Source organism: Diorhabda carinulata, chromosome 6, assembly GCF_026250575.1.
Source record: "Diorhabda carinulata isolate Delta chromosome 6, icDioCari1.1, whole genome shotgun sequence".
NCBI classification, from domain to species: domain Eukaryota; kingdom Metazoa; phylum Arthropoda; class Insecta; order Coleoptera; family Chrysomelidae; genus Diorhabda; species Diorhabda carinulata.
Genome location: NC_079465.1, coordinates 10320310 through 10341778, shown reverse-complemented (window position 1 = coordinate 10341778; position 21469 = coordinate 10320310). Strand labels below are relative to the sequence as shown.

Sequence of the window (21469 nt, the reverse complement as noted above, 5' to 3'; positions counted from 1 at the left end):
ATGTCTTTCCATATAAGTCAAAAAAATAAAATGTGTTTTTCTTACATCATCGTCAAGATGATAGTAGACATGATCTATAGAGAATTCCATCATATGCGAAGCTTAGTATTTATTTCATGTTTAATTCGTTATAACTTCTTCTGAATTGTCTGGTCGATTAAGATGGACTCGGGTTTTTAAATTTCCCCACCGAAAAAATTGAGAAAGTATGATAAGCTGACCTAGGTGGCCACTCTATTGATCCACGTCTTCCAATACATCTTGCTTCTAACTGGTAATCGAGAAACATTCTAAAATTAAGATCATAATGAACAGGTTTAACATCTAGCTAGTGCCAAATACTGGGATCCAAGTTTTCCCTATTATTTGGAAATACCCCAATCAGATCCGGGAGCACTATCATGTTTCAAATATCATTCAACTATATAGGCACAAATAAATCTTGCCCCAACGATTCCGACTCAAAAATTAATTTTTAGAGGCACTGAGTTTTGTATGGATTTAGTGGAATACGCAGGTAGTTTAATTTTATATGATAATTTTTTATCATATAATATAAATTTATGATGATTTGAATGATAACACAGAAACACGTTTCTATTGTTTACTGCGGTTGTGACGTATAAAGTAAGTAAATTCTGAATTGTGATCGCCACGTGTCGCCTTTCAAACGCCATTCGGTTGTTGTAAGTGGAGGTAATTGGTTATTTAGTTCGGTTTTGTTTCTTGATAAAAGTTTTAAAGAGTATTCTAATTCAAATGATGGCCGAAAAAGTATTTATCAAAGCAAGATCGGATAATCTACCTAAGGTAGATGCATTCATGGTTGCTACGTTCTTTCTGATTCTTAATTATTCACTTCAGCTGAAATACGTGGAGTAAATCACATTTGTTTGCTTGAACTTTATTAAAATGAAATCATAAAGATGATAACTTTGAAAGTTTATTGTCGTTTTAATGCCACCGGTCGAGGTGTTTCACGAAATGCCTTCTCCGCTCTTACTGGCAATCGAATTTGTGTTGTGTTGCATTGTGTTAGTTTTCACATCATATAATTTTCCAAATCTGTTTCAAGCTGCAGTAAAAAATAATAATCTTCACAAACATATAATGGCCTGCCAGGTTTGAGGCTCACGTAATCCGTTCTTATAGCTTGAAACCATTGTTTTCGTCGCTTTTCCTCTCGAAGGACTTGCACGAAAACTTTATTTGGTGCTTTTATACTAGTGTTTGTACATTCTGGTACAATTCATTAACGATACGTATCCTAGAAAATTGAATATTCACAGCCGTGAAAGTGTTTTTTTTTTTAAATCCCAGTAACTGTTTAAAATGTAATTACTTCTAACCTCACTTAAGTCTGTTTACTTACTTTCTAAGTCATACACAGTCACACTCAGTCATGTAACAACAAATGCGTCTTAGCGCGTCATTTAGGTATTTGAATTTATTTTTTTTATGAACTAATATACCGTTTAAAACAAATTAAAAAAATTAAATTGGTATCTCTCTAATATTGTAAGTATTCCATTTGCTTTAGTTAAACAACTGCTTATCAGTGTCAGACTTAGAATTTTCCATTTGTTTTAGTTAAACAATTTCTTATTAGTGTCAAATTCATAAAAACAGATGTGCCTTCTAGATAACTTTGAGTTTTTATCCTTTTTATTATGTAGTTACTTTATAAATTTGAAATCAAGTTTAATTTGTTTTCTATCAATTCTCTCAGTATTTTGTTATGTGACGTGCTTTTGCATTTATGAATTACTTTATTATAACCGTGATAAACAATATAATATTTTATCAACTCCATAATAATAAATTACAAAAGAGAAAATACTGATTATTGCTGCTTGCATAATAATAAAATAAGGCGTGGATAATATCCAAAGTTTTCTGTATTTCTATTAAGAATTTCATTAACAAAAATCTAGTTTCCTAGATAACTCTCAATAGCAGCATCAGATACAATATTGGTGAAATGATACCTTGTAAACTACAGTAAAATTTATACTTTATTATACTACAAGTGCGAAAGTTAAATTATCAGCTTGTGAAGTGTTTACGATTTTTCTTTATATCTATGAAGGAAAGATTTTTATTTGGTCATATTTTGTTGGAAACATATGCTGCTCTCGACCACCGTAGGCTATAGTTCATGAAGACAAGAAATTTCATTCCTATTATGGAATAATAGAAGAGTGCTAATTAGAGGGAAGCTATATAAAAAATCATACAATTTGTTACAAGCAATGAAACTGGAAATAACTACTAATTACTGAAAATTTTCGTATGAAATCGATACTTTCTGGAATTTGGACACCTATAAGTCTTTCCTTTTTGGAACTAATTATTCCTTCAACTCACTTTAATTAGTTTCACCTATATATTTGTAACCGCCTTGTCAATGGATACCAACCTAAACACAAAACAGATTTCAAAAATCGAGATGTAGCCAAATCTAAGTGGTTTTTAATGAATAACTGCTTTTTATTCATTGTGCTCTTATGAATACGCAGTTAGTGCGAATTTATTATTTTTTCAATAAATTTATTTATTGCTAAACCTTCACAATGTTCACAACAAAAAATATTAATTTGGATAATCCGTGCTCGGGGATAGTTTTAGTTTGTTTGATTTTTATTATTAATTTAATCTGCAAGGTGATTCCAGCTTTTCTATCTTTTTTATTCACTTTTAACGTCGTTCGTTAAGAAGCTGTTGGCGTCTAATTTAATATTAATTATTCACCCCATCTGAGTTCCAATCGTTCAAATACTTTAAAAGAGGCCGAATACCACTTCCGGAGGAAGAGTCTCCAGCCGGGGAAATACGCTGACTTTAATATTGCTAGTAACGGATATTTCCTGCGGCATTGTTTGGGGCTACATATAGAAATAAGATGTTTGCATTACGTTAAACCGAAAATTTTTTCAAGTATGTGTATTTGCATGATTAAATTCAATATTTTAATAATGTATGCTTATCACAACAATATATGTTTATGCGACATGGGTATTGGAATATTCTGCAATTGTGTTTATAGAATATCCAATGAATTTATTTTTATGGCTGACACTCATAGAGGGCGCTTGTTACACGGTTCGTACCTAGTAGTATTGAACATAACTTTGTCAATATTGGAATTTATATAGAAAATTTTAAAGTAAATATCATTTAGTTGTACACCAAAAAATTACTCTTTATAAAACTCGACATTGTATAGCGTTTTCAGAATATTTTCATTTGAAAATTATGAAGTAATAACCGATGCTGGTATAAAGTATTGATAAAGTTATTGATTATTATTAATTAATAGGCATTGCGGGAACTGAAAAATTTTTTGTCGCGTTGGTTACCTTCAAAATATGTGATTTGAAGACATAAACCGCATCTTCGAGTGTAGAAAAACGTTGACCTCTCAATTTATTTTTGAACTGCGGGAATACGAAGAAATCATGGGGTGCCAAACAAGGAATGTACAACGAATGCCTTATTAATTTGCTATTTTGACTGTTCAAAAATGTTTTTGTTTGAACTGATGTGTGAAAGACCGCATTGTCGTCATGGAGAATGATTTTTCATCTGCGATTGGTTTCTCTGATTTTTTCGAACAATTCTGGCAAACATATACTGATGTGCTATTTAGAATTGAAAGTCCTACTTTGCTATAATGAAACGGTTGCGATATGTCCAGTTATTCCAAGAAACAAGGCGGTGACGTTTTTTTCGCGCTTTTTACGCGAAAAACTTTTGTTGGATTTGGCTCGTCTTGTAAGACCTATAAAGTCGATTGCTTTTTAATTTCGGGTTCATAAGAATAGATCTAAGATTGTCGCCTCTTAAAATCTTATAAAAGTCATTTTTACATTTAAATGTTCATGCAATGTTGAATATATGCCTCAATCTCACGGTATGTCACACGACGATCTTATAATATCAATTCACGCCCAGCATCGATGTTTTCTGGCACAACATCCGATTTTGGACGAACTTGGTTCATTCCACGTCGAAAGTCATAGAAAATCAACACACACGATGTTTTTATTGCTTTTTTTGACCAAGATAAAAGGTTCTAGTATTTGTGAACAACTAAATCTGTCATACACGTTCTAAATATGTTCGCAATTAAAAATGTCGAACTTTATGATGGCAATATCAGATTTAACATATTCACATCAATATATCTCAATATTTCGAAACTTAAGTAGCAGCACATTAAATAAATTTACGTATTTTCTGAACAAACCTCGTAATAAATCATACAAAAAGGTTAAGGGACAAAAATCAATTCAAGTTTATATTTATTTTAACTGAACAGTTATCACTCTTTTAAAAGTTATCGATCTAAGTTGAGTTTTTATTTCGGTTAGCTCTCAATATCTGTGAAGAAAAGTAAACTTTCTTATCTTTTGTTTTGCAGATGCAACAAGTTAACAATGTATTATTATAGCACGCAAACATGCTTAATAAATAACAACATATATTACATCAGTCAATAAGTCGTGTGACTGACACACATGATGAAAAATCGTTATCCGGAGTCTGTCCCATCGAAAAGAGCCATTTGTTATTGGTTTCCTGGATTTAAACGTAGTCGTGCAGACACCGATAATAGTGATCATTCTGGTCGTCCAATTGAGGTGGTTACTTCAAAAATATTAAAAAGTCTAGAAATTGGTTTTATACAATCAGAAATTGGAATTACGTAAGATAGCTGAGGCATTAAAGATATCAGAAAACAGAGTGTCTACAATTATGCATGAATATTTGACCATAAGGAAGCTTTTTTTCACAGTAGGGTGCCGCGTTTACTCACAGTCATCAAAAACAACAACGTGTTGATGGTTCAGAGCAATGTTTAGCCATGATTACACGTAATGGATAGAACATGGATTTATCACTTCACTCCGGAATCAAAACGATCATCAACTATGTGCAACTGGTGAACCACGTTCGAAGCGTCCAAAGGCACAATAGTATGCAGGGTATGACTTCAGTATTTTAGGATGCGACTATCTTCAAAAGAGACAATTAATAGCGAATACTACATAAAGTTGTTGGATTGTTTGAATGCAAAAATCCAGAAAAACCGGCCTAATATGTTGAAGAAAAAGCCACTGTTCAACCAAGTCAATGCACTGATTCACAATTCGATGGCAAGGATTGTTGATTTGAACAAATTACATTTCGATTTGCGTCCTCATCCACCGTATATTTCAAATCTAGCCCCCAGTGACTACTGGCTATTCGCTAATCTCAAAAAAATTCTCGCCGGTAAGAAATTCAGCTCAAATGAAGAAGTGATTACTGAAACTGAAGTCTATTTTTAGGCAAGAGACAAATCCTTCTACAAATACACCATCAAGTTAGGGAAGCGTGGAAGTGATTGTATTGCTTTTGAAGTGATAACATTGATGGATAAAATCGATTTTTTGATAAAAAAATGTCTTTTTCTTAATTAGTCACACTACTTATTGAGTGATTGTTATACTTACAATTTTCATTTTTTGAACAGAAATATTAATAAATAGTATCACGTTGAGTTCAATGGTAAAACATAAACCGAAACTGAGAGCAACATCTATTTCGCGTCATCATTATTAAATTTTGACCTTTTTCTTTACACTAGTCCCCAAAAAGAACAAATAATGTTATTGAAAAATTAATGTCGGGAATCGTGTATAGCTGAATCGCCACAGGGTCTACTAAAAAAAATTTCATTCTGAAGTAAAAGTTTGTGGTATACTTCTAACTGATTTATGTGGAGGGCTTGAGTTATTTAAAAATACTTCAACATCACTTTAAAAGCTGAACATATGAATTGAACTTTATTCTTTTAACACACTGTATATATCTTTTTCAGAATATCCCCGCTATATCCTTCATTTCCACTTTGATAAAACATACGTTCAGAAATAATAATCAAATGTTTCCTTATCTCTATATGAATAATTGCATAAATCAGGAAAATTTAAAACAATGTTTTTTCATAATTCAATTATAAATATTCGAAATGAATACGTAAATGTATCGTGTAAAAGCAAAAGATAATGTTTTGTTCATCATAATTCATAAAAAATATAACTAAATTTTTTTGAAAATCATGACTTTGTTGATACTTATATAAAATACGATGTTGCTTACAAATTGAGATAAGAATTTCTGTAAACTCCACACAGGTATTAAGAGTTCATTGTTACTTGCCCCCATCACCACTACATCGACAATCAAACAATATTATATGTTATCTTATTTACTAGAAAAAACCATATCATTCCACTTAATTATTTCATTATAAGACACATTAACAGTTTTAACTTTGTGTAATAAAAAAAAATGACAAATATTAACATCGATAATACGAATTCCGTTGAAACGAAATATATTCCAAAAGATGGAAAAAATTTTATTGAGTTAGTACCCGAAAATGTAGTCCGAAGATCAGATACATTGTATTTATATTTTGTTGTCATCATAGGTGAGTGGTTAGCTATAGTCTATAGATGAATGTACTTTTCAGAAACACAATTGTAAAATGGGAGGTATTTCTCTTCACATTTATCTAAAGATTTCACTAAATTTCTATTTGCTTGTTATTTGATGTTGAAAATTAACTGCATTAAGATTATTTGCATTATAATATCAGTATAAACATATTCATATAATGAGAATTATATGTTTATATGAAATATACGGAATATTGTGAAATTATGGAAAATATATTTTTCCATTTCACCTGCTAGTTCAATAAATTTTCTTATTCTATGAAAAAATATGATTTCATGACTTCAAATATGGCGGTTGCTCAAACAATTTGTACTTTAATTTACTGAGTTTTGTAAAAGTTTTTTGATTTGTTGAAAGGGAACGTTATTTAGATATCAAATGTGTGTTTCTTTTGTAAACCTGTTTTTTTCTTTATAGGGGAATCTGTTGTACCTCATACCTATTTTGTTTTTTTATTTTTTCGTAATTGATGGTTAGGTTGTTATTATTTTTATATATATTTTCTCTATATTTTTCGCTTTTCGAAATCTAATGTTTCCTATACCTAAATACTACTATTCCCATAATGAGGCAGTAAGTGAACCTAAACTATATACAGAGTGAGTTTTATGTATGGAACGCATCATTTATCTCGGAAACGGCTTGTACGATTTTTATAAATTTTTGTGCGCAAGGGTCTTATGATAGGCCGGTATTAGGGTGGTATCTACATTGTTGTCAGATCTCTCTTTTTTCCGGAATAATAATGAATTTTTAATAATTTATGTGTTAATGCAAAATCTCATATCAGTCTAACGAAAATGGTGCAGTAAAATATTTATCTAAATCATGGCGCAGAAAACCTTAAACAACTGAATACTAATCTTTAAATGTTTGTGTCATGTTAGAAGGAGAGCCACAGTTGTGAGGTAGGAAAATTACGAATTTTAGAAAACACACAGTAAAAGCGATTACAGCAGATGCTCAAAATGTTGACCATTCACTTCAATGCAACAAGCTATGCGATTTTTAAAACTTTTCCTGAATATTACCAGGTTTCGTTCTATAAACGATGTTTTTCAAGTGTCCCCAAAGAAAATAGTCTAAAGGATTCATATCGGGTGACCGCCGGGGCCATTCGATAAAACCACGCTTTCCAATCCATCTTCTGGAAAACATATTATTTAGGTATTGCCTTAGAACACACGTATAATGAGGTGGCGCATCATCTTGCTGTAGCCAAGTATTGTCGTTTGGGATATAGTTATTGTCTGAAAATTTGTAATAAGGAAGTTTTTATTGAATGTAATTGTAAATACCTACTTGGATTTGGAAATACCCGAGCCAATTCAGGTATGATACTATTTTTCAGTAAATCAATGAAAAAGGGACCAATTATTTTGTCGCCTATCATCCTAGCCCATACATTCAGTTTTTCGGGATATTGAGTGTGGGATTCACGCATCCAACAAGCATTGTTACGTGATAAGTATCTACAATTATGCTAATTCACGTTTCCATTAATACAAAGTGGCCGCATCATTTGGATCGTTTTGATTGTAACATTTTTCCATCATTAGGTCTGCAAATTCTTCACGTCTATCAAAATCGTCATTTGACAACTCTTGAAACAACGTTACTTTGTATGGATGGAATTTATTATCACGTAAAATTTTCATTAAATATCAAGTTCCCTGGATATTTGTCTAGTAGTCAAGTGTGGATCGTCTTCTAACAGGACATAAACATCTAAGGATTTGTTTTCAGTTGATGCGATTTGGATAAATCTTTTACTGAACCAGTTTCTTAAACTTTTTTACTAATTTACTGACAGTAGATCTACACGTTTCTTGTTATCTGCTATTCCTTTCACCATATCCTGATATCATTAAAATATCAATTCGTTTTTTTTTTCACATAAACAATCCCTTGTGACCTTCAATAAACTTCAACAATAATAATTTATTGAAATGTCAAATTTGTTATTGTAGCAGTTATAGCCATCTAAATGTATCATTTTAACTTCGACGGAGATAATGTTAGCACACCGGTGTTATTTAGGCCAGTATATTGCGTAGCCATGACATTTGTTTTCGGCATACGCGTCTCTTTACTTGGATCTTTCCTTTTATTATCAATTGGAATATTGTATATCTTTCTCCTCTAGGAACGTGACCCAAGTATCCAACATTTCGCACCTTGATCAAGTTGAACAACTCTCGCTTATTCCCCGCTGTTCTTGATACATCCTCGTTAGTCACTCTGTCCGTCCATGGTATACGCAACATTCTTCAAATGATCCACATTTCGAAGGCTTCTAGTGGACGATATCTTTAACTACCATGTTTCCATGCCGTACAGTAAAATTGACTACACATAACATTTGACCATTCTATACCTAAGGTCAAAGGAGAGATTACGGTTATACACATCGGTTTAAATTTAATGACAGCCTCTCTTGCATTATCATTGCGACATTCAATTTTCTGCTGAGAGTCCCATTTCTCATTTATAGTTTTCCCTAGATATTTAAACGTCTTCACTTGCTCGATAGTCGTGTTAACTATATGCACTTCGGCACTTAAAATTGTATTTCTACTTATTACCATGTACTTGATTTTTGTTGCATTTATTTTTAAGACATGTGATTTCCCAATATTGCTAATTGTATCTAGTAATCATTGCATCTCGAGTACGTTGTCTGTGAGTATTGCCGAATTGTCCGTGTAGCGAATATTATTCAGCGGGTATCCATTAACTTTAACGCCATAATCAGAGCCTTCAAGAACCTCTGCATAGAGGTTGAACTGCATAGTAGACAAAATACACCTCTGGCGTAACCCTCCTAAAACTTCTGTGTTCATTGTCTGATTCAGGCTAACCCGTACTTTCTGATTCTAGTAGGGCTTTGAATAATTCTTATATCTCTGATGTCGATGTTGCCGATCTTCTGCGTTTTTATTAAAGTGTCACGCCTGGCGGTATCAAACGCCTTCTCGTAGTCGATAAACGTCTTTTCGTTGGTCAATATAGTTTTGAACGAGGGTATTTAGGTAGAAAACTGCTTCGCGTTTACCTATACCACTTTTGAAACCAAACTGGGTCACTTTATTTAGTTCTTCATTATGAACATCCTTGTGTGAGGAATAGCTTCAGCAAAGCACTCATTAAAGTGATCAGTCGATGATCTTTGTATTTTACCGCTTTTGATGTCTTAGGAATCATTATAAAAGTTGAGTAGACCCAATTATTTGGAAATTGACCTGAGCTATAGATGTTAAAAAGGTATAACAACATGTCAATGTTATCGTCTTCGAACAGTTATATAGCCTCGGTGGGAATGTCATCTGGTGCACTAGCTTCACCCAGCTTTGCTACTTTTATGGTGTGTTCTACGTCATTTCGGATAATGAGAGGGCCGCATTAGTATTCATTTGTTGTGTTTCTTTGCAGTTCTGTTGTTTTTGTTGGGTTCTGTGTAGTCTACTTTGTTCCATTAATTCAAGAATTTCGTCCGTCACCCGTTTTAATTGGTTAGGTTAGGTTAGGTTGTTCTATTTTTCTTAGGTTCTCGTTGATATGTCGACTATAAGTTGCTTTAAGATGTTGGTCTCTCATTCCGTTTCCTCGTGTCCATATATTTGTTATTAGCTGTTTTTCTTGATCTTTGAAAGCCGAAGTTTTATATTCGCAATCAGTGAATTGTGATCAGACGCAATATTTGCACCGGGATAAGCCGCCACTCTCTTAATACAATTTTGGAATCTTCTCTTTATTAAGGTAATAGTCGATTTGGTTTCATATGAGAGGATTCGGTCGATCACCCGGTGCCCGCTATGTATATAATCGCCGAAAGTACTTGAGCCCGACTATTTAATTTCATTTATACCATTGCATTCACTTGTAACCGTAACATTTCCTTTATAAGATTGTGCAACTTTCCTGGACTGTACAAGCTATTTACATTTCATGTCGGCACTTTTTGCATAATATCTTGTAGTCATACCCAGGGATGCTTAGCACCATCGGACCATTTAAGGTTTGCCCGGAACTTTCTTTTTGTCTGACATGATTACGATCATTATCCTGGGTATATACGACACTACGTCCCGTTACTTTCAACACTGTTACTCGATCGCCAGAGTCTCGTCTGTTGTCCAACAGGGTGCACCGGATGACAAAGTCACCACTCGATCAGGTGAGGTTTATATTTGGGCTGATATTATCACCGTTCTTATCGTCACCCCTTATACCCCGATAATGTAGCTATAACTCATACATTGTGGAATTTAGGTATAGGAAACATTAGATTTCGAAAAGCGAAAAATATACAGAAAATAGATATAAAAACAATAACAATGTAAACCCTACCATAATACCGCCCGTGTCACAAGACCTTTGTTAAAAATAAGATATTGTCTAAGGTATATTGGGGCTGATGTACCTGAAACACAGACAAGATGTACCTTGGGCGTAAATCATTTGTTCTTGCTTTTGTCAGTTGTATTGATATGCTTTGTGGTGTTCTTCTCTTAATGTGTACCAGTTTAAATAACTTACCTATTGATTCCTTTTTGAGCTTTTCTATAATTACCTCATTTCTCATCCTGCTTATCCTCATTTCTCTTGTTATCAGTTGTTTCTTCTCTGCTTAATTTATTTAATATGTATCCGTTCATAACTCAGGTATAATTTCGATATATTAACGTAGGTGAAGGTTTTGAGTTGTATATCTTCATTTTTATGACTTTGCCTATTCCACTTTTCCCGAATATAATTCTATATGAGACAGAGTATATTTGATTGGCTTTTCTTGCTCTGTTTATCCTATTATATATTTATTCTTTCATAATTCGTGAAAACTACTTCCAGTTATTTAAATTTGATCTCTGTTCCAACTTTTACTATAATATCTTCCTCATGTTCCTTTTATTGGTTTACTAATATCCTTTTGCATTTTTTGATGTTAAATTCTATTCTCGAGTCTTATATTGTCTTTACTATAAACTTCATTGAAAACGCGACAAGCTTGTTACAAATGACATGACTGACTTTGTGATAAGAAACATTCACAATCAGTTTTGTTATCTGCTTTCATTATAAGAATAAACTTATATGAAATATGAGAGATGTCAACGAAAACGAATGTCCATAAATATTTTAAATGGATTATTGAATAATAATTAATACTAGTTGCTTACGTAACTAATTATTAAAAGAACGATATTGTTCATCAGGCGTAATATTTGCCAAAAGGAACGCCAGTGAGTTTTGCAAATTACGTGTGTTTACGTACAATATTTTATTTAATTCCGCGCTTTTATAATATTCAATAGAATCTTCAATTACAATGAAAATATTGTGGAAATTAATGGTGTAAGAAGTATTGTTACTATGGAAGCAATCAACGATTTTTCAAAATAAGTGGATTCAAGTCAGAAGTAACTACTTGAAATGTCTTCGGATAGTGAATCAGATATTCCATTTGTAGTACGAGAACCTGCAAATGCTGCAGTGGGTAGTTTAATACCTAAAAAATAAAGAAGTAGGTACGCACTTGGCCTACCAAAACTGGTGAGATTTGAGAAATATAAGGAACATCAATGAAAAGGTTCTACTTTCTTATTTTGGAAATTTAAAAACATTAAAAAGGCGTCGAATCTGTGGACTACATACTCAATGTTGAAATTGGAGATTTTGACGAATGAGAATGTGGAAAGATTTATAAAAGTGGCTGAAGATTAAATATTTCTATTTGCAAATATATAACATAATTCACGATATGTTTATAATTTATTATTAAATGAATCTGTTCCTTACGTCGCAATGATATTAGGGATTGCGGAGCTTGCATGAAGGCTGAACTGACGTCCCTACAAGGAGACGTATTGGTTGAAGGTGAAACACAATCTATTCGTGAATCTGTGGTCACTCCTGGAAATATTGCTGGTGTACAGCTTATTAACCTCATCGAAAAGTATAGAAATATTAGATCTCCTGCTGTAGAGCACGACAGATTTTTTTGCGATATTATAATAGAAAATATGTCTTACAGTCCGTGGGCATAAAATACCATTGGAAAGTTAGCAGCAAAGATTGCTCATCAAAAAATAAGAGAAGAATTTCAGAAAACATTCTGAGCCAAACCCCTGGTACAAATGTGGATATCACTGGTACAAATGAAATTAACATTAAACAAGAAAATCAAGAGAATATCTATCTAATGATGTTGTTTTATTAATATTATTAAATTGAAATTATCCGTTATTATAGTAATTTATAAATAATTCTTTGACACTAACAACAGTTACGTGAAGTTTTTTCAAAATTGATACATGAAGGTTATGAAAAATGTGACATTTATAATGTGAAGGAGTGACATGTATCACACTTGATAGCGGAATTAGATAAAAATACTTTACCCAGCCGTTTTAATTAATCAATGTATTCTTATTTTATAACAATCAGTCAATAATTATCAGCAACATATCAATAACAATAATTTAATTAGCATTGTTTTTAATTCTGGAACAAAATTCGGAATATATACATATATCCAAATCCAAATGCTCTTGAATTTTTCCTATAGGGGGTAGATTTTATAAAGAAAAAGTTTATGCTGTTATTACATTGTTGTTACATGTTATCTGCTCAAATCGTTCGTATTAAATAACTTTTTATAGAATAACAATTTTCAACAGATTGAATATCTAATCTAACCCTTTCACTCCCAATTGTTTTTCGCAAGTAATTATGGTAATAAACAGCTTAATGGGCTATTCAACACTCAACTGATATGGAAAAATTATTGATTTATTTTTTATTTCAAGGAGATAGCTAGAAGAGAGTGGAACACATAGATCCCTGTGGAAACTAGAAAAACAATTTTTGCACAGAGGAACATTGCAAGCTGAGCAGGAGGTTGTTGTGCGTTTTTCTTTCTCATTTTTTGTACAACTGTGACATCTCCTACGAGTTGGTCCTTCATTTGGAAGATGATCCCCAACATTCAATAACCCTGTGGACGATTTTGATGGTCTGCCGTATTGGCGTTTTCCAACAACCTTGGCATATTTTCGAGCCTCCGAAATCATTGACTCCGCAAGTGGAACCATAAAATCCAGGAAAGAAATTTTCTTATGATGTGTTTCTCTCCAAATAATCCATGCATTTACCGCACTGGTCATAAAAAAACGGTAAAAACTTTTTTCAACCACTTTAAAGACTTATGATCCATGTCATAAGATAAGATCAACACTCCCCATGAGCCTATTGTAATGGGCCACAATTTTAGGACAAGGAATTTCATTTTTTATTGTCATCTTTTTCTTTTCTGTTCACCAAGGTCATATCATTTCCATGACAATTTGAGAGCAGCGTTACTTCTCTTGTATCTTTCCACAAAACCGCCGTAGTACCAAATTGATTATGGACAAATTCAGTTTCCACTGTGTTTCTTTTCTTTTTTTCGAATTTAGGCATGTTTCTACGATTACCAATCACTATGCCAACACAAGCAAATAGAGATTTGTTTATTAGTTTCGTCGACGTGAAAAAACGATCAAAACATAAACTAACCTCTGGATCTTTTATTGAAGACGAAAGCTTCGTGACGACTGATTCTCCAAGAGTGGATTCGGCATCTCCGTTGCCATTCTTTCCACAATAAATATTAAAATCATATGTGTAGCCTATTTTGGAATCACAGCGGTCCCATATTTTTATTCTTAGCTTTGTAGGTTTCAAAGGGAGGTACTGTTTCAGAGAACTCCTGCTCTTGAACTTAGCCATGGCTTCATCAATACTTTGGAAAGTGCTCTCACTTCTTGCTTTCTGAAACATTTGAAATGTAGTACAGTTTAGTCGCGTTCTCGTTTTTTTCAGGATGGTTGAAGTACATCTTCGAGGACAAAAGTTGTAACCTATTTCAGGATATGGCCTCTTTGATTGCAGTGTTTCCTATTGAGGAATTAGTAGACCAATAATGTTGGAATGTTGGAACCCTATTGTAAGATAAAGATATGAAATAGGATCCCAGTAAAATCATTATCTCGTGCTTATCGGTTAGAACAGTCTTTTGCTTTTCATCTTTATTGAGTAAATTAAATCTTTCAATAGTTTGTTGTGCAATCCATGAAAAAAGACTTACTGCATGGTTTAGCACTAGGGACATTTTTTCTTGGAGTGAATTGCGTGTGTAGTTTCTTCCAAGTGTCCGAAGAAACAAGTGGGGAGGCAGTTTGTACCTCATTATCTGAACTAATATTCTCTAGTTCTTCATTGTTTTCAGAATCTCCTCCTGAATTCCGAGCAGTAGACCCAAGATGATTTACTCCTGGAAATTCTGTAGACAGATTCGACTCCCCATTATCCGACATTATCTTCTGACTCGTCAGGTTCAAATTCTGAACCGCTTTCTTCATAAGGGCGCTCAATATCAGACAAATGTTCAACTATGTACTGTAATTCATCCTGATTCAGTTTTCTGCAAAAAATAAAAGCAAAATTACCAATGGGACAAAAAGATCCCAAAAAACATAACCAATGGGACGTATATGTCCCAAAACAAAATTATCATTTTCTTGTGACCAACTGAATGAAGTTTGCAGCTAACAGGTGGCGATTATATTTCTGGATATACTATATTTCTTACCTGGACATTATTTGAAAACAATTACAGCGACAAATCACTCGAATAATCAGAAAAATTGATAATATTTGAGAACTTCGTATACTCTCGTGCACGAACCAATTTCAAGTCAACGGAGAAGTGTGAATGCTGTAACGTTTTCTAGGAAAATTCTTTCGATGATATCTAAAATATTTAATTATGATATTATTGCGGTTTCCGAAGGTCAAAATGATGGTACTGCACTCTACCCAAAATTAAATATATGTTAATTTTAATATACAAAAGTGAAAGTGAATGTTACAACAGTAATGAAACAATTGCCGACTAATCTATTTTTGCCTCTGTCATCCGTCACCGTTCACTTTCGGAAGCTGATTTCCCCGATTGTGAAAGATATCAGCCAACACTGATGACGTCCTTATTTTAGAAGCGGGCCTTACAATATTGTAGAAAATATAGGATGTTTCCAAAGTGAAATATTGCCGAGGGGTATTTGCTATTTCATTTTGAGATGAAAACTTTTTATAAATATATGTGATAAGTTTATATGTCAGTAGACAGAATAATTCTCAATAAAGGAACTTTTAGTGTAAATGGAATTCATCTTAATGAAAGCAGTTACATTGTCACCGATATAAACAAAAAATGGTACACTTTAGGGCATATCTTAATAGTGTGGGGCTTCAGCTGAAATACAAGTATCTTCTCGACGTCTAAAAGATTGCCGGATACGTTTTAAAAATCCTGGACTGATAACATTCTCGTATGATGCAGTTTTGACAACCTTTTACGTTTAAGAAAGGGGTTGTGTTAATTAATATTATCAAATATACCAATTTATGATAAGCTTGATGGACATGGGTTTAGAGATACTAGCAGTGAAGATTGCAACGTTGGGATATAAATACATTTTTATCCCAGCATTTCGAAGAATATGAATTCAAAATATCTACCAACACTTTATCTTGTTATTAATCAAAATTTTTCATCATATTTTATATGAAAATGTATGTAAAAGCGATAGTATAATCGTCTGTACACTCTGGGAAAAAGTTGAAGAAAATCAAATATTTCCTAAGAATGATGGAATTTCTCAAGTAATGTGCACATATTGTTCTGAAAATTCATCGACTTGGTTAGTCTTGATTGATATACGGTTATAAATTATCATCTGTACTTAATCTGGAAACTATTCTTGGTTTTAACCACAGACTACATATATATATATATATATATATATATATATATATATATATATATATATATATATATATATATATATACATTCAAATACGTTTTCTTGAATAAATGATTTCAATTTTCATCCTGTCGGAATGTATATAAAACATGAAATATTATTTATCAATTATACTTGAAATTAAGATCGTTCATTGCTAAATAACTGTAAATTGTTCCTAGAAGTGAGGAATTTTACTTACTTTTACTATTAATTTTTTTACTTTTTGCAGGAGTTATACCTTCATTCACAATAGGAGCTTGTACGGGGTGGTTATCACCCGTCATGGTCAAGTTGCAATCAAATGACACAAGTGTGAATCCACTAGCCCGACCAATAACGACATTTGAAGTATCTCTCTGTTTTGCCGTACCAGGAATTCTATCAATTATTGGAACAAGCATATTACCTAAAATAGGCGACATATTTGGAAGAAAGAAAAGTATGATGTGTTTTTGTATTGGTTTATTTTTATCTATAATAGGTCTAGCATTTAGTAAAAATATCACTGTCATGATTCTTTTTCATACGTTGATTGGAATTTTCCTTTGTGCATATTACAATCTTGCCCCTATATATTTAACAGAGATTTGTGAAAATCACAATAGGGGTAAATTTGGATGTCTCTTTACATTCTTTGTACCGATTGGAGAACTAGCTTCCTTCATAATTGGTCCAATGATTAGTTATACCGTTTTCACGCTTCTGACAGCGATTCCGCTGATACCATTCTCATTATTCCTCTTAGCACCTGAAAGTCCAGTGTATTTGTTAACAAAAGGAGAAAATCAGCATTGTATGAAATCATTGAAACAACTGCGTAATAATAAAACAGAAGAAGAATTAAACTCCGATTTCAATGAAATCTCGAAAACATTAATATTAGATGATAAAATGAAAGAAGCTCGTTTGGTTCGACTTTTTAGTTCAAAAGAATGTAGACTAGGACTCATTTTAGGCTCCTTACCATCACTTGTACAAATTTTTTGCGGTGTACCCATAATAATGTCATTGCTGGCTCCAATTTTCAATCATTCTGGTTCTAATTTATCCGGTGAAACAATAGCAATCATTGTAGCATTGATAAAAACAGTAAGTTTCGGTTTCACTTCTTTTGTCGTTGAAAAATCTGGCAGAAGAAAGTTACTAATCGCCTCATCTCTTGGAATGGGATCTGCTATTTCAGTTCTGGGTATATTTTTCTATTTAAACTCAATAAAATCACTTTTGATCCTTCAGTTCAAGTGGGTACCACTTGTAGGAGTTTTAGTTTATATCGTTTCTTATTCTATAGGAGTCGGTACATTACCTTTGGTGATTATTGGCGAATTATTTGTTTCTGAATTGAGAACTAGTGCATTTGCTTTTATTATGGCTGTAAGTGGCGTTCTATATACCATTTACTCAGCTTCATATCCGTTGGCGGCTGAAATGATTGGAGTCCATTGGTGTATGGGTATATTTGGATTTGCTAGCTTCACAGGAGGTTTATTAATATACTTATATTTACCTGAAACAAAAGGAAGAAGCATTTTGGAAATACAAAATTTATTGAAACATTATAATTAATGATTATATATTATTTCTAGTCAAATCAACTTTTGTCTAGGATAAAATTTGTAAATTGTTATACTGTACTGAAATGTTGTTAATAAATATTATCGTACAGAGGTCAGCATAAGTGAGGCAACAAATTTGCATTAAGAGAAAAAATGCAGCATCAAAATTAAGTTATTGAAATGAATAACAGAAAGGTCCCATGACCGTGCGAGCCACTCAACGATTCTTCGTCTTCCTAACCATTCACCAAAATGAACATCAAGATACACATAACGCGTAGTGCGGCTAAGTTCCATTCTGCATGAAATGACGGATGTTCGCGAGTGTTGGCTCGTTGTCCATTTGCCCACGTAAATCTTGGAGCATTTATATATAACTTTGTGCCGTGACGTGACCTTCAAAAAAGTACGGACCCACCAGACCAGCCCACACACACCAGGCAGGTTTACTTCTTCTTTAATGAAGTCTTGAGGATTCTGATCATTCTAGTATACGCAGTTATGCCGATTGATTGTACCGTTCAGCTGGAAGGTTGCTTCATTTCACCATAGAATTGAATCCTAAAACTGCGGATCACCCTGACTGCATCCGAGGTACCACTCGCAAAATTTCAATTTGCGATCGAAATCATGGAGGAGACGCAGACGGTAAATTCGATAAGGTATGGGTTTCAGCATTCGTGTTAAAGAACGATTGGATATTTGAAGTCGCACTACACAATGGTTTGGTTGCTCAACTAGCGCCAGCGCCATTGTTTCCATATTTTCGTTAGTTGTTACAGATACCGTCGTTCAGAACGAGACGCGTCGGCAGCCGAGCTAGTTTTTACGAATTTCTGGTACATTTTCTACACTGTCGAACAAATTGTTTCGTAATTCGCGTTCGTATGCAGATACGACGTAACAAAAAAAACTATTTCTTGGAGCGTGAATTTGTATTGGTAATTTAATTCTTAAAACGCGGTTTACTCGACAAGATCGTGTTATGACACAGACTCAACTGTCTGAAACACGAACGTGGCTTCGCTTTAATGTTTTTTGACAGCGTTGCCAAACTTATCAGCATTGCGGGACTCACACCGATTTTTTGAGAGCGCGCCTGACTTATGCCGACCTCTGTATATGGTGAATTTCATTTTAGAATGAAAATTTTCAATATAAGAGACGTTTGTTCAATTTTACGAACTTTTTGATAACTTCATATACAATTATATTGTAGAAATGTGAAAAATAAATCTTTAAAAATCTGTGTCTCTCTTGAAATTGAATTCTACCGAGCAAAAACTATTATTTTTAAGTACGTTACAAGCTACGTGAGCCGTCTAACAATTGGCTAATGCAAAACGAGCCTAGCGAAGTATATGGTGAATTACGGACAAGTGCTAAACTTCATTATAGTCAAGGTTTTACGTACAGCTATTGAAATGAGGGTATTCATTTGACAGGCCCTTAGTTATCTCACTCTGTTGCCACAATGTTGGCGTAGTGATCGAGAGATGGATGTCAACCTAATAATAATAGTTATTATAATTTCTATGAGTGATGAATTGTTATGAATAAAACTAGTTGTTATGTAAAATTAGTTTATGATGTAAATATTATGAATGCTCAAATTTTTGCCCCTGATGTCAGAGTTCGTGTTTTGTATACAAATTTGGTATTTGTATGTGGATGTGAATTGTACTTTGAATTTTGGGTTAGATAGACAAATAATAATAATCAAAAAATTATGTGAAAATACAATACAAATTCACATGGCCGAAAGAAATCCACTGATTACTTTCTCTACAGCTATAATGAATACCTAAATCAATTAGGTTTGGCTATTGGGTACACACTAATGTTTTGTTTGTTCAATGGAGACGCACCTTAACACTCGTTAAAACCTACTAATTTGATCATAAGGAATATGATTTTTAGTCTACGCCAATCTGTTTGGATGGAGGCTTGACCTATATTTATAACTATAAACTATAAGTTTTGCACAAACCAAGGAGCATCTTCGGTAATTTGTAGGACCTTCAATTGGAATCGCTTCAGAATTTCAATATTGTATATTGTAGTTGGCTACTGATCCCCACAATGGGACTCCGTAGGTCCATATGGGCTTGAGGATTGCTTTGTAGATCAACACTTTGTTTTTAAAGATAATTGGAATTTCCAACTTATCAGCCAGTATGAATCCCTCAGCTTCAAACCCAATTATATGCAATATGCCTGCACAAATTAACTCAGAGCTGTACTGTAAAATTCTGAATAACTAAATTCAAACGTGGCCATATCTGCTTGGCTGACGATGAGAGTACGGAACTCGAAAATATCATGTCACATTTGTTCACTTTGTACAAAGAGCATTTTTTAGGCTTTATTGACGTGATTTAAGAAGAATGAGTTATTTTTTACGTCGTTTCCCAAATATATTTAAAAACATGGATCTACCACTACATATGTGAAATGAAAAAAGTTGTCAAGACGTGGATTGCAAGAGGCAAACGTACTCCGAAAAAGGCAAAGACGGTTTCATCGGCCTGCAAAGTGATAACGGCCTTTTTTTGGATTGTGCTCAGCAACTTTCTTGAAAAATGTGAAACATTAGTGTATTACAAATCATTGTTTGATAAGGTGAAAGAAGAAATTGTGAAAAGTGACTGATTCGAAGGAAAACACACCTTTTTACACTTTGGGGAGAGTCATTGCTAAAATTTACCAATTGCACTTCAAATTAGTTGACCACATACCGACTCTTTCCTATTTTATCTCCTTAAACTTTCAATAACAGGATAGATATTTATTATTTGGGGTGTAAAGCCAATACCTACTTGGTCAGAAAGTTCTCAGACAACCTCCATACTCAAACTGTCATCAGGATACCATAAATAAAAAATTCAATCTTTGAAGGGACTAGCGAATGACATTTTCATTCTCTGTATTGCTAGTCGGCTGTATTAATAATTTAAAAATAGAATAATATTTTTATAATGAAATGCGAAACTAGATAAGCTCACGTGAAGCATGCCCAAAAAGCAGATGACACTTTTTAGCGAAGCAAAGTAGAGCCTGAAACCTGTTTTGGCTAGATGGATCCATATCACCTATATAATCCCACGAATTATATAAATATCAGTCGTTTGGTGGACCGCATTAAAAACAAAAATATAGCACAACATACTGTCTATTGGAATGCACTGCTCGGAATTATGGGGACTATCCCTTACGCTATAATTCTAAATCTCTATACGGAATATCTTAGTGGAAAAAACTGTGGTCAGGATACAAAATATCAACGAAAACAAAAGCCATTGCAACAGCATCTAGTATATCGAAAATCACCGAAAATCATTGTTCTGTTTACGCATGTTATTTAGATGTTAGTATAATGCTGAAGTCAGTTGAGAACCAACTATACATACGACATGTCAATTTTTCAATTCCTGTCATGCCCTACAGTTTCCAGAGGTATCTGTTAATATGGATTTGCCTTTGATTTTGTCAAGAAAGTATCTTCGGTTAACATTTGAGAAATTGGAATTCGAAAAAAAAAAACAATATAAA

The 21469-nt window shown here is 33.2% G+C and overlaps 1 protein-coding gene across 3 annotated transcripts in view; it reads left to right on the top strand.

The window, feature by feature from the left end:
* The window catches only part of LOC130895309 (facilitated trehalose transporter Tret1-like), a 66102-nt gene extending 46938 nt beyond the window's left edge, over window positions 1-19164 (top strand). For 2 of the 3 annotated variants that reach the window (XM_057802535.1, XM_057802536.1), the window contains exon 2: window positions 16591-19164. In XM_057802535.1, coding sequence (XP_057658518.1) covers window positions 16591-17927 — 1337 coding nt within the window. In that variant the 3' untranslated portion in view covers window positions 17928-19164. Of the gene's footprint in view, window positions 1-6285; window positions 6482-16590 lie in introns of those variants that run through there. The other variant, XM_057802533.1, reaches the window with a different exon arrangement.
* Window positions 19165-21469: the final 2305 nt, after the last annotated feature.